The sequence below is a fragment of the Rhinatrema bivittatum genome, chromosome 1 (assembly GCF_901001135.1).
Source record: "Rhinatrema bivittatum chromosome 1, aRhiBiv1.1, whole genome shotgun sequence".
NCBI classification, from domain to species: Eukaryota; Metazoa; Chordata; class Amphibia; order Gymnophiona; family Rhinatrematidae; genus Rhinatrema; species Rhinatrema bivittatum.
Window position 1 is genome coordinate 359,585,199 of NC_042615.1, and position 15,064 is coordinate 359,600,262.

The 15,064-nt window shown below is 45.2% G+C and overlaps 1 protein-coding gene across 1 annotated transcript in view; it reads right to left on the reverse strand.

Moving 5' to 3' along the window:
- The window catches only part of FRAS1 (Fraser extracellular matrix complex subunit 1), an 868,026-nt gene that overhangs the window by 69,276 nt on the left and 783,686 nt on the right, over nucleotides 1-15,064 (reverse strand). Inside the window, exons 63-64 of the mRNA XM_029600388.1 lie at nucleotides 13,820-14,095; nucleotides 9,475-9,707 (exon numbers count right to left, since the gene is read on the reverse strand). Of these exons, the coding sequence (XP_029456248.1) occupies nucleotides 9,475-9,707; nucleotides 13,820-14,095 (509 nt within the window). The remainder of the gene's footprint in view (nucleotides 1-9,474; nucleotides 9,708-13,819; nucleotides 14,096-15,064) is intronic.

Here is a 15,064-nt window from a genome sequence, read left to right on the forward strand (position 1 = left end):
AATATGCAGCAGAAGGTCATCTGCAAATGCCACCACCTTGAAAGTAGCCCTACTAATATTTATCCCCTGGGTGTCTTGGGAATGGGAGAACCTGCATAATAAGGGGTCTATTGTAAGTACAAAGAGGAGAGATGACAAGGGACACCCTTGGTGTGTGTGTTGCGATTCCGGGTCGGCTCCGGAATCGCCGCTCACCTCGTGGCAGCCCCGGTTCCTGGCCGCCTTCCCCGCACCTCCGGGGGCCTCTGCCGCCGCAGGCCCGGCGCGCTTCCATCTCGCCCGGGCCTGCAGGCTCCCCTGCCGTCGCGTCCTCGCTTCGGTGGAGCAGCCGGCGTCTCTCCACGGCTGGCTCCGCCCCCTAGACGCGCGCGGCTGAGCTCCCTTCTTAAAGGGGCCAGCGCGGGAAAAGCTGGGGACGGCCTCCGATGACGTCAGACGCTGCAGGGCTATTTAAGCCCTGCAGTTGCTCCTCTTCTCTGCCTTGCAACGAGGTTCCCAGGTTTACCCTGTCTCCAGTTGCTGCGTTCCTGTTCCCTCTTGGTTTCCTGTGCTTTCTGACCCCGGACTGGCTTCCGGCGATTCTCGGCTTCTGACCCCGGACTGGCTTACGACGATTCCTGGCTCTGACCCTGGTACGGCTTGCGGTGATCCCTCTGGCTCTGGACCTCGGACTGGCTTACGACGACCCCCGGCTCTCGGACCCCGGTTTGGCTTACGGCAATCCTTGGCTTCTGATCCCGGACTGGCAAGCAACGCTTCTCTGGTACACGACCCTGGACTGAGGAGTGACAACCTTGGATTCCGTCCGACTCCGCCCCCGCGGGCTCTCCTAAGTCCCAGCGGCCGGGTCCCTACGGGCTCCTCCTGGGGGGACACCGGCTTCCAGGGTGAATCTCCTAAGTCCCAGCGGCCGAACTCCTACGAGCTCCTCTCGGGGGAGGCTCGGCTTCCAGGGCGAAGATCTCCTCACCATTGCACCAGCTCCACCGTGTCATCCTTCCTTGCCACGGCCCTTGGTCGCATAGGGCTTTCCCGGGTCTTCCTTCAGCCACTCTCAGCTCCGACCTTGCTGCCTGCCGATCGGACCCTCCGTTGTCTTCTCACTCAACAGCTCACCGATCTGGTTCCGATCGGTCCAAGGGTCCACGAATCTAACAGTGTGCTCCGCGACAAGGTAAAACATTTTGAAAATTCCCCATTTACTAGTATAGCTGCTTGAGGTGTGGAGTAAAGAGCTTGTAAAAATGAAATAAAACACCCCTGAAATCCGTATTTTCATAGGGCTTCAAAAAGAAATGTCCAACTAACCTTGTCAAAGGCTTTTTCTGCACTGAAAACTGAGAAGAGAGTTTAATTGCCTTTGGAGCAAAAAGTCTATTGATGCTAGCACCCGCCTGACATTTACCACAGCCTGTCTGCCTTTAATGAACCCCACTTGAGCCGGGATGATAAGCTGTGGTAAAAATGTAGACAGATGATCTGCCATGATTTTGGCCAGGAGTTTCACATCACAATTTAGGAATGAAATTGGCCTATAGGATCTCGGCAATGTGGGATCTCAGCCTGGTTTTGGGGAGGACACAAATAGTTGCCTTATTGTTTTTCCAATCCTCCGAAAAAACTAATTAAGGGCGTGCTGATTCCCTCTGGTATGATCTTATAGAACTCATTGGGTAAGCCGTCTGGTCCAGGGGATTTTCCCAGAGCTAGACTTTTGATCTCTATGATTTCTGAGGCTGTGATTGGAGCATTTAATCGCTTAAGATTATGATCCGAGACAAAGGTAGTGGAATCAATGTTAAGTAGTTTTGAATTGAACTGATTTCAATACTTTCGGAGCTATTTAGTTTCTGGTAATATCTATAAAAGATGTTTCCAATCTCTTGGGTAGAATGCTGGAGCAAACCCTTTTATTTTTTTATTTATTTATTTAAAATCTTTTATATACTGACATCCGTTTGCACATCGCTTCGGTTTACAAGTCCCTCCTCAAAATTTAGTAAGATTGGCCAAGAGCTTCCCAGCTCTGTTCCCGTATTGAAACAGTTTAAATTTAAAGTATAATTGACTTTCTTTGGTTTTTTGGTTTATTAGCTCGTTAAGTGCACTCTGGGTTGTGAAGAATTGTGTTCTGTTAGTGGGCTAGGATCTTGATGTAGTGCCGTTAGCCTATTGCAATTGTTTTTTCTAGGCGTAGAATGGCACTAGCCATCTCATTTTTTTTTCTTTGCGGCATATGCTATCACCTCCACACGCATTACTGCTTTCGCAGTCTCCCAAAATAAATGGGTTGGTCCTGGTGTCTTTTATTAAAATGAGCGTATTCACGCCATTTGTTTCGTGATATGTATAGAATGCGGTATCATAGTTAAGATGTGTGAGGTACTTCCATCTCTGATTCATCCCCAGGGGGGATACCCCTGATATGTCAAACCATACCGGCGAGTGGTCCGATACGGCCATAGGCCCAATGCTAGAATGGCTTTAAATACAACAAACACTCCTAACATTTTCTCAACAGAGCCACTCCCCTGAACAGGGCATCCTGTATACATCAAAGCACAATGTTAAGCAACACATTAGCAACCAAATGTTGCAGAAGACAAAAAGACTGTGTCACAGGAAGGTGCACACATGCGGGGTCAAAATGCATTAAGCCCTGAACATGCTTAAATGGGTCTAATGCACATGATAAATATTTAAATTTGCTATGCAAGTGGGAGGAGTTAACACAGAGTAATGCGGGATTTAATCTCAGAAATAACTATAGCTTTTTTTTGTTGAAGACAGCTAGACACTGCATCGTGCAAATCAGCTCCTTTTGTTGTATCATTCATTGATTCAAATGATAAAAAATTCTTCAATGGTTTAAAATTTGCAGTTAATTCCTCTGAGTGTATATATAATACCACACCCCAAAACCCAATTTGAGTTGAATGTGCTAGATATATATAGAGCCCTATTCTCCCTATTTCAGTGCTCTCTCTCTCGAAGAGGCAGCTGTTATATACATAAACCAAATAGCGCACCACTCATAAATCAACGCATGCTGTGTAAAATGACGTGAGATCTTATACCGTATTGCACTTAGCAGAAATTGCCCATGTGATGCGGAAGATAGGAAATTAGCCTAACCAACCCATTTCTTAAAACTCAGGTGCTATTTCTGCTATGTTTATAGCATTTTGATGAATCTAGGCCATGGTTTGCAAACAGCGGTACATTCTGCCTGAATAAAGGCATAGACTACTATAATTAAAGGGGTATTTTGTCACTGAGATTTAACTTGTTCCTGAATGCTAGACTAAGCACAAGCTTCAAGATTTCAAGATCTTCGTAACTTGCAGGCTAGGCAGTGCTGCGGTCACCAACCAATTGCCACTAATAAGCTACAAGCAGAGGACTCACAGGCAGCTCTGATAACCAGACAGCTATGAGGACCAAGAGGGCTTGTAACTGCACTGTTATATTACTCCTGCACGCAGGCCAGAGACAGCATTCAAGCTGTAGTATCTCAAGATGCACGCACTTTACATACAGCTCAGGGACAGTGACACTGAATGTTCTTTTTAGCTAACTATATTGTGATTTTCCCTCTCTATTGACCCTAAGTTTCCTGTGCTGTGTTATAGCTTCTGTTTTCCAGAAAAGAGGACCCACAAGTTGAACAGGAATCATCTCTCATCTCTGGTTTCTTTCAATATGGTATACATGACAAGACTTCAGGGAATTCAGAGTAAGTTGCCGGCACGGACTTTAACACTTTATTACTCTTTTATTTCGGTCAGCTGAAAGTTAGTGATAATGTCGCTATGATTTTGGCTCTCTTCAAGGGGAGCTTCAGATCACAGTTCTTGACTGAAAAGCTTGCTATCCTTTCAAGATGTAATTTCATTTGTACATTAATAAACCACTTCTTGGGCCTACGAACCCTCCCAAAGGAAATTAAAAAATACCCAAGCGGTATACAATTCAGAAAGGCATTATCATGCCAGTTAATATGTAATAAAGTTTTGTTTTATAAAAGGGTCATCCATACTTTTTGCTGGAAAACATATCAAATACAGGCACAGTACATTCAAACAGCAAGAGAAGCAAAGCCTTGGGGAGGACAATTTTCAAACGCCATTGGGCAAGCTGAAGATTTTCCACCCTTTCCCCAGGTAAAAGTACATTTATTTATTTATTTAGGTTTTTTATATACCGGCATTCATGATACAATCACATCATGCTGGTTTACAGTTGAACAGGGGTGCATAATAAACTTCAAACTGGAACTATAGTGCGGAAAAAAGCAGTTACAAATAACAAGGATGATGAACTGGGCAAAGAGAGAAATAAAAGGAAAGGATAACGTCAGCTAAGGATAATTACAAATCGCTGAAACTGAAATGCCTGTGTGATATATGTTGATGGAGAGAGAAATTAGTTGGGGTCCGGGAATGCTTGTTTAAACAACCAAGTCTTAAGTCTTTTCCTGAAGGTTGGGATCAACAATGCATGCACATTTACCCATGGGACACAGAGTAAGTAGAATTAGAGGCAGGGTTAGGTTGGGTGAGACAACGCCGCACATAGTTTTACATTTTCAAAACTCTGCCTGTTGTTTTTTTTTCAGGGAACAGAAAAATATTCTGCAGAAAAAAAGCAGCTGCAAATCTCCGTGGGTATTTTTTCCCTGGGCAGTTTACAAAGGGAAAGTACCTGTGTTTTGAAAATTGGCGGAAAGTGCAGGGAAAAATGAACCCGTGGACTTTGCAACAATCCACAGTTTTACAAATTGCCCCTAAATATTTGGAGTAATGTACCTAATAGATGAGTGCTTGCACAGTCTTAAAAACCAGCAGATGCCACTGGTTTTGCAATCTGATAACTAAGGCACTCTGGGGGGAGAAACTGCTTAAGCAGAAATTAGCGGAAGCTTCCAGAAATCCAAGCTGTAATCAATCTGTTACAACCAGATATGCTAGCTACCATACAAATACATTGACCTTGGGCTTTATACCTCTTTCCATTTGTCCCCTGAAGGGATATATTTGGTCTTAATTAGACTATAATTAAATGAATATTTTATAATTTATATACTTCCCTTCACTGATCTGAATCTCTAGAGGCAGATTCCTTATTTTAAGGAAGGGCAAGTGCCTCATTTCTACAATGTCACTACTGCATAGAATGTACAGTCCAAGTTTGAGGAGGAGAAGAAAGTGAAGTGACTTTAAAATATCTAGAAGCAACTGTGAAAAATCTGAAAAATAAGACTGGAGAGTTAAAATGCATGGTGATAAAGAAAGATATAGACAAAATAGGCATTTTGGAGACCTGGTGGAAGAAGAACTCTGTGATATCAGAGGTACAAATTATATCAATATGACAGGACATATAAAATTTGGGGAAGGGTGGCACTATATGTTAAGGGTAGATTAGAGTCAAGCAAGATAAACGTTCTGCAGGAAACAAACCACACTCTGGAATCCCTATGGATAAATTCCAAAGGTAAAAGGGAAGAGTATAGTAGTAGGGGATACCTTACCACACACCTGGCCAAGATGAGGAAACAATATAAAATGTTGAGAGATTACTGTTTAAAATTACTGACCCTGAGGCCCAGATAAAATATATTCTATGCATTAAAAAAGGTCGAAGGAAAACCAAACGACTGCTGGCGTGTTTTAATATCGAAGTGAAAAAGTCAATTAAAACCAAAAGTGCATCATTCAGAAAATGGAAAGTAAAGCTACATGAGGAAAAAAGGGAAGAGCATAAGCACTGGCAAGTTAGATGTAAAAAAGAAATTAAGCAGGCTAATAGGGAACCTTAAAAGGAAAATGTAAATGTTATACCTGTCGTAGGAATTTTCAAAAGCCCATTTACCCATGGTTATGTGGACAATGCAGATAAAACCTAATTCAATAACATATCTTATAGCAATTTTCAAAAGCCCAGACTGGCCACTGTCATAGACAGAATCCTGGACTCAAAAGACCTTGGTCTGACTCAGCATGACACTTATGTTCATAACTCTATGCTTGCCTTCCCAGACTACTTATACTTGTCACAGAGAGATAATATTCTCTGGATAGCATGAATGGGATGGGTTCACAATTCCATTTTCCTGACCCTATCATAAAAAAATGGGAGCGTTTGGAGGCTGGTATGTGCCCAATAGACTGCACTTCATAAATTGGGTTTTACTGTTTTCACTGTGAAACAATTCAAGAAAATCACACAGCAGAGTTGCTTACCTGTAACAGGTGTTCTCCCAGTACAGCAGGATGTTAGTACTCACATATGGGTGACATCATCAGATGGAGCCCTGTCATGGAATACTTTTGTCAAAGTTTCTAGAACTTTGACTGGCACACTGAGCATGCCACCAACCCTGTCGCCACATGAGTGGCGACAGGGCCCAGGCCCAAATCTGTGCCCGTATCCCTGTTTGTTCAGGTACCACATTGCAACTTGGTTGTCTGTTTGAATCAAGACAACATTTTTGGAAAGGCAGTTCTGGAATGCATAAAGGGCGAACTGCATCGCCCGAAGCTCCAGAAAGTTGTTCTGAAAGGTTGATTCGGCTGTTGTCCTAGTTCCTTGAGTTTGAAGGCCTTGGACATGGGCTCCCCAACCTAGGTTGGAGGCGTCCATGGTTAAGGTCACCTGAGGAGCCGATTGCTAGAAAGGAAGACCCATTTGTAAGCTGGCTCTGTGTGTCTACCAGGCAAGGGACAGACGAAGCTGGCTGGTGATGTGTACCATAGATGAAAGCAGTTGAATAGCTTGTCGCCACTGAGCTTTTAGAGTCCACTGTGTCACTCTCATGGTGAGGCGTGCCATTGGGGTGACTGTTGATGGCATATGGCCGAGCAACTTGAGTAGGTGGCCAGCGAAGGCTTTTTGCCGACGGTGGATAGAGCTGGCAAGGTTGGACAGCGTAATTGCGTGGTTGTTGGGTAAGAATGCCTTGGCTAGTGTTGTGTCCAGTTCTGCTCCTATGAAGGAGAGATGGTGAGACGGTGTTAAATGGGATTTGGAGTAATTGATTAGAAATCCCAATGAGTTTAGAAGTCTTATTGTGAGACCGAGGGAGTCGAGGGCTCCTTGTTTGGACTGGCGTTTTATGAGTCAGTCATCCAGGTATGGAAAAACGTACATGCCCCTGCTGTGTAACTGTGCAGCCACAACTGCCAGGCACTTCGTAAACACTCAGGGTGCCGAGGCGAGGCCGAATGGCAGTACCCTGTATTGACAGTGCCTGTGACCCACCACGAATCGCAGATACTTGCGATGAGGAGGGAAGATTACTATGTGGGCGTATGCAATTTGAAGGTCCAGAGAGCAGAGACAATCCCCCTGTTGTAGCAGAGGAAGCATGGTGCCTAGGGATACCATTCTGAACCGTTCCTTGTGAAGAAATGTGTTCAAGGCACGGAGATCCAGAATAGGCTGGAGGCCGCCGGTCTTTTTTGGAATTAGGAAATATCTAGAGTAGAACCCTCTCCCCTGCTGATTCAGTGGAACCGGTTCCACGGTTCTGGCCGACAGAAGGGTCGAGAGCTCTGACTCGAGTATTCCTGTGTGATTGTCACAGGTCCAGAATGGATTGGGTGGAAAGTCCAGGGATATTTTTGAAAAATTTAGATGGTAACCGTGGGTTATGATGGACAATACCCACTGGTCCATGGTAATTGGGTGCCAATTTGTCGCAAAGTGGCTAAGGCGGCCCCCCCACTGGAGAATGGCTGCTGCTCTTTGGAAAGGAGTCAAAATCCAGCTGCAGGACCAGCTTGTGGAGCTGGCTGTGGTTTAGGTGTTCTCGCTTGGCGTGCATGTCCCCTCTGAGGTGCCCAAGCTGGTCGTGCATGGGACGCAGGAGGGTAATATCTGCGTGGCATGTAGAACTGTTTCCTGCAGTCCCTACATATGCCCCTGTGGGCTACGGAGGGAATATCTGGGGAGACAGTTGACAACTGATGCAGGGTCTCATGATGGTCTTTTAACTGGGCCACTGTGTCCTGGATCTTGTCCCCGAACAGGTTTTCTCCTGTACAGGGTAGATCTGCAAGTTTGTCCTGCACTTCCGGGTGTAGGTCTGAGTCCTTGAGCCAGGCCCAGTGCCTAGCACTGATAGCCGCTGCCGAAACTCTAGATGCTGTTTCAAAAGAGTTGTAGGCAGCTCTGACCTCATGTTTGACTGCTTCCAATCCTTTTTGAGGGATGTAGGTCAAGGTTTCCTGTTATTGCTGTAGTAATGTTTCCGCAAACTCCTGGACTTGTTTCCAGAGATTTCTATTATATTCGGTCATGTATAGTTGATATGCTGCTATTCGCGCTATCAACACGGACCCTTGAAAAACTCTTCGTCCTAATGCGTCCAATGCCTTCTGTTCCTTACCAGGAGGAGAAGAGGAATGTGGACGCGATCATTTAGCCTTTTTCTGAGCTGATTCCAGAACTACAGAGTGATGGGGTAGCTGACTTTTCTGAAAACCTGGGGCTTGTTGGACCAGGTACGAAGCATCAGTTTTTCTGTTGACTGGAGGTACAGTACCTGGCTGGTCCCACAGGTGGTGCAAGAAGTCAAGAAGAACTTCATGCACTGGTATTGCCATTATCTCTTTTGGAGCATCTACGAATTGTAAGACCTCCAACATCTTGTGGTGAGGATCTTCCTCCGTAACTAGTGAAAATGGGATAGTTTCAAACATCTCCTTGACAAAAACTTGCAAAGGAGAGGTCTTCCGGAGGAGATCGTCACCTTTCTTCCGGGGTGAAGGCTTTGAGAGGAAGTCCTCGGAAGCTTGTGAAGAATCATCTGAGGATGCATCTTCCCATGGATTATAGGGGCTTTCCCCTTCTCCTGGTGGGCTTCCTGAGGGAGGAAGTATGCCAAAGCCGAGAGGGAGGGAAGGCCTCGATGGATGCGGCACCAGCATCGATGGAATCCGTGCTGGCTTCGAGGGCACTGGAGCAGATGGGGTGCCCCAATGAACCTGGCATGGGCTCCGGCATCGGTGGTTCCCGTGGAAGGATCTGGCTGGGAATTTATTCTTCCTCTTCCAAGGAACCCGGTATTGGAATCAGGACCTGAGGAGGCCTCGATGAATGACTCAGTGCCAGCGTGTCCGGTAGCACAGGTTGAGTCAGTAAGGCACCGATGAGCGTGTCGAGGAGCGGTACGAACAACCGCAGAAAAGAGTAACGCAGTATTACTGATCATGGAAGCAAAAATGATTTTTTCTGCAGCTCCTGTGTATGCAGGTTCTTATTGTTGTTGCACAAAACCTACAGTTAAAGAAAAAGCCAGATAAATGACAGCGCAATACATTAACAGGAAGAGAGACTAGGACAACGTTCATGGTGCATAAACTACACTAGCAAATAAGGGCTTGTTGAAGTAGATAATAAATACTGTTTTCTGGGGGGGGGGGTGAGCTGCTTCCCCCTTTAACCGAGGCCTATCACAATCCTACGTACCTATTAGGGTGCTCCTTGTGCTTGACATCCAGATACTTCAGTGTTGCAATGAATGACTGTGCCTGGAATCCCCTGGCGGTCCCCGCTACCACGGGTGTGTGACAGATTGCGCTGTCCGTCCCTATGGACACTATGTTGCTCCTTAATGGAGTACCCACGTGCCCTGCCTTGTCTACAGCTTTGGCAACACACCGTACGTGGAAGCGCCGACTGAAGTAAATGCTGTCCAGCACCTTAGGGAAAGGAAGATGAAAAAGAAGATTGCACACATGTTAAATACTCAGTCTCACGGTGCCACCAAACTGGCATCTCCCATATCTTTACATTATGATCCAACTGATACCTTGGAATAGCAGAGTCTAGAAAATTTGGCTGTTTTTATTTCCCTCTTCCCAGGATCATACTTGGCATTTTTGCTTCATTAATATGTAGAAATAAAGGTCAACCAACACATTGTAGGTGATGCCTTCTTGTTGGATTAACGTGGTACATCTTTTGAGAGTTATATTGCCTTCAACAAGTCAATATTCATCAACTACAGCTTGACAACTGACCTTCATTTCTTCATATCTGAGTGGACAAACATGGCAACCATGCTATATCACCACCAAGAAATCTGATGGTATATTATGATGGTTGCCCTCCTCTATCTTCCTCCCTGTATCATGGATTAACATAATATTACACTTACCGAGCAGAAAACATTACACTTGATAGAAAATATACCAAGAGGTGGATTAAAATGCATCTAAAATAGTTTCCATCTAGGAACACACGTCTTTTCAAGATCATATTCAGAGGCCAAAATTCAAATGATCTAGGCACCTAACTTTAAGTGTCAGGCACCTAAATCTTCCTAAATAAAAATTCTCCTCAACTGATCTCTTACTTTTAGTAGGTGCCTGAATTTAGGTGCCTTAAAAGTGGGCGGGCTAAAGGGTAACGCCAGGGTGGGAGAATGAAGTTAATCACTGAGGGCTGATTTTCAACACTGGGCACCTAACCTAGGGGAAAAAATAGTTGACCCAAATTTAAGAATGTAAAGTTAAAGATAGGTGCTATGTTAAGTCCAAAACTTCGGTGCCCAAAATTGGTTGAAAATGGGCACATTTACTAAAGGGTGAATTTTAAAAGACCCATATAGATGAGTGTGTGGGCCGAGCACCTCTTATTTTAAAACTGTCAAATTATAGCGTGTGCGAGCAAAAGAACATGCAAAAAAAAAGGGGGCGGATTTGGGGCATTCCAGGGCGGGGCCAATATTGACACGCATAAATCCCGATTTTAAAATGCGCATTGGGCTGTTACCTGCGCATATTTACTTTTGCTCTTTAACAGGTGTAAGTCTGCAAAACAATCATTATAGCCAAAACTTGGTTGGGTGAAGGGTCTTCGAAAACGGGAGGGGGGGAAGGTGCAGGCTGAAGAAACTGAGGGGTCTTGATGACCTAGAGACAGACTGGGCAAACTGGTGGACTAGTTGGTCAAACTGATTATTTCCTTCACGCACGCATGTTTTAAAATGTGCTCACCTGCAGGTTGAAAAGCCGACAAGCCTTAAGGAAAGAAATGCCAATAAGGTTTCCTCACGTAACCACTTAAAATTAGGAGCACACATATGTGCACTAGGCTTATTTTAAATAGTATGGGACAGATTTTTAATATTATGCACGGGGGGGGGGGGGACGACATTTGTGCGCGCTACCTGGCGCGCACAAATGTACACCCGATTTTATAACGTGCGCACTGCCACGCGCACGTTATAAAATCCAGGGTCGGCGCGCGCAAGGGGGTGCACACTTGTGCACCTTGCGCGTGCCGAGCCCCAGGGGAGGCCCGATGGCTTTCCCCGTTCCCTCCAAGGCCGCTCCGAAATCAAAGCAGCCTTGGAGGGAACTTTTTTTTTGCTCCCCCCCACCTTTCCCTCCCTTCCCATATCTAACCCACCCCCCAGCCCTACCTAAATCCCTCCCCCCTTACCTTATTTCGTTGAGTTATGCCAGCCGGCTCGCCAGGCCCCAATACAGGCCGCTGTGTCGGGGCACTCGGCCATGCCCCCGGATCGCCGCCCCGCCCCCGGACTGCCCCTTTTTCGAGGCCCTGGGGCATATGCGCATCCCGGGGCTTGTGTGCGCCGCCGAGCCTATGCAAAATAGGCTCGGCGCGCACAGGGTTTGGTTTTCGGGGGTTACGTGCGTAACCCTTTGAAAATCTACCCCTATGTGCGCAAACGCGCTCATTTTAAAGTTACTATCCCTAGGTTTTCTCCCATTTTGTGTCTATGGGTAAAATGCTTAGTAAATGACCCCCTTAGCACCTAAAATCAGCCACGCTCCAACCTGAATATTGGCCTCTAAATCTCAAACTGCCGTGTACTGTTCACACAGATAGGAAAGTACAAGCTGCTAAGCATCAGCTGAACAATAAGATTATCAGACAGTGAACTGAAAAAAGTATTACTTATTTTGGAAAGACAAAAAGGACATTTCCTAGTGTTGCTCTGGTGACAGGAAGATTATAACCATAGCAAGGGAATGCATTTTTTTAGTTAGTCTAAAGAAGAGTTAAGGGGACTATTTCAGAGCAGTACTCACACCCGAAAAGGGGAAGAGGATTATAGAGAGGATAGGATCAATTGTTCTCCATCTTCCCAAGGGGCAGGACAAAATGCAACAAAGCTGGGAGTAGGTTAGACATGAAGAACTTTCCGACTGTTAAGGTAGTTAAGCACTGTAATTAGTTACCCAGAGAAGGGCAGAATTTTGGTCATTGGAAATTTTTACGAGCAGATTAAATAAGCATTTGTCTGGGGTGAACCTTTCTGGAGGCAACGGTGGGACTAGATGATCTCTTGTGCTCCAGACTAGCCCTTGCTTTCTATAAGACTAAGTACCTACTAGCTTGCTCTAGCAGATCTAGTAACATTTACATGTGATGTGACTGCAATTCTGTATGTTTTACGTGAATTTTGTGTTATAAGAAAGTATAATACATAGTATGCCCATGGATATAAAGACATTTTAGCTTGATATTTGAGTTTATATGTAACTAAGGAAGGAAAGCAAAGGGGGAAGGGACAGGGAGACAGAATGAAAAGAAAGCAAGAGAATGACAGTGAGGAAACAATGAGAAAGTTAAAATGAAAACTAGAAGGGTTACAAAATTAGAGAAAAGGCAGACCTGCTGCAAGGGTCCAGTGTCAGCCTCAGACTATTCTAAGGTTGATGTATTAAAGATTATACTGCCAGAAAAAAAATAAACTCTAGGGCACTAGATACGCCTGTATTTGTCTCACTCTCTTTTTTTTTTTTCGTTCTCGCTCACACCCCTTTCTCATTTCACTCTCTCCTTTCCCTTGGAGTGTGGTTTTAAGCCCTCCATTCCCAATTCTCTGTTACTAATTTTCATTTTCTTTGAGGTTAGAAGGCAGGGATGAGGGATAGGAATGCTTTGTAGCAATATCAGCAAGACAGAGAGGGAGGGAAGGAGTGGCACCTGTGTGGTTAGAGCTGGTATAATAATGAGGGTGAAAGAATGGGGGAAGAGGAGGAACGGGACTTGATCTTGGCTCCTATCTCCCTCTTCTTTCTGTTATGCTAAGTTTTATCCCTCTCCTCCACCGAAAAAAGGGATGCGAGTTCAAGTCCAATCCCTCGGGCTGCAGGGACCGCTGTGGCCCAAGACAAGCTGGATCACAAGAAGGAGCCTCTCTAGCTAGTGAAGGAAGGCTAAGCCCAGTCCCAATTACCTTTTAGAGACAGAGGGAGGGGGGGTCCCATGCCTCTCAAGAAGCGAGGAGCCATAGCTCAGGCTCACTCTTGCCTTCAAATAATAACCAAAGTGGGACTCACCACCTTATACACACACACTCCATAGCAGACTGCCCTCCTTGACTTCTCCAACCTACAGAGTATTTTCTTCTAGCTATATTCCTGCATTTTCTATTACCTGCTTTTTAGCTCTGGCTCAGATTTTTTGACAACTTCTCTCTCTCCCCCCCTTTCCTGGCTTTTTCTTTTCTTGGACACTCCCCTAATTATGTGTTTTCGTCCTGTTCTCTCCAGCTTCTTTTATTTTTCCCTCTTTTTCTCCACCTCCCACCCCCCCCAGGTTTCTAAACATACAGTGTTGTGGTGAAACCACATCAACGGGGCAGGCAAGAATTATTTGTAGGCACATGGCCCTCTGCAGCACATCTAGAAGGGATCTGTTAGGTTTCCCTGATAAAATGAGGGAACACTAGTCTCTGATGGGATCTCTTTTGCTGGGAACTAAAAATTCATTTCTCATTTGGAAGTCCCATGCGAACTGTCAAAGCGCACACATCTGATGATTCAGCACGCACCATGTGGTTGATGCTGGTGAAAGGCGTGTTGTCTGTGATTGTTTCAAAGGGGGATCTGGCTCCACTGCCATCCGTGGGGGTTGCCACTTCCCAGCTGAACTGGATGGAAGACTGGTTGATTCCAGCCTCGTTGCAGCGCTCCTTCATCACGGGATACTTGGGGAAGTGGGCGTCACACGGTGTCACGCAGACCAATGGGTAGCCCGGGGATGGGGACTTCTTGCTGTCCTCTTTTGTGACCTCCTCCACCTGGTCATAGTCTGCTAGGGAGACCACCTACGGGACAACAAAACAATTTCTGTTAGCTGAGGAAGAAACAGCAGTTGGTGAAAAAAGACTGCAGAAAAAGATATTCCTTTTTTTTTTTTGTTGTGCACTTCTTCTACAGCAGAGAGTATTTATTTCACGAGCTAAAGGGGTTAGAAAGCTGGAGTATTTGTTTCTGCACGGCTGTGGACAGAGTGATGAAAATGGATTAAAAAAAAATACTTGGTGTAGCAGAAAACACAACTGCTTCATCTCCCAGTTCAGAGCACAAGAGTAATATTATACTTGTGACAGTAGTTAGGATTTACGTGACAAGAGAAATAACACTTACAGAAGGCAGCTTTCAAAGCAATCTAGCTCTGGAGTAAGGTGGCTCAAACCACGGCTTTCAAAATTTACTGTCGCTGAGCAGCGTGATAAGGTCAGGGGAGAGAGGGAATATGCCCATATATTATATTTTAAATATACGCATGCATTTTCCAGTGCGCAGTCTATCCACAGGTTAAGCAGATGCAAGACAGAGTATGTGCGTACTTGTGTACTCAGGAAACATTTAGTGAATTTTCATAGAGCAACAACCCAGGTAGTTTCTCTCTGAAATTTGCTAAAAGTTACATGGGTATAAAAGTACCTGCACATCGTGCCACTAAGCAGATTAACATGAATTGAATCCATAATGGTTGGTGTAAATTATACTATACATAACATATATATGCATAGTAATATAGTATTGACGGCAGAAAAGGACCAAATAGTCCAGACAGACTTGGCTGTAGAGCAATCCTGTGCTTTTTCCCTTATGTCTGCGTATCAGTACCCCCAGACTGTAGAAGTCGGGCCCTCTTGGTTGTTGTCTGAATCCAATTCCTCTTTCCCCCCTGCTACTGAAGCAAGGAGCAAGGTTGCAGTTTCATTAAAAGAAGCATTTAAGAAGGGCCAGGCAGCGTGGAAACCAGACCCAAGTCCAACTTTTGTTTC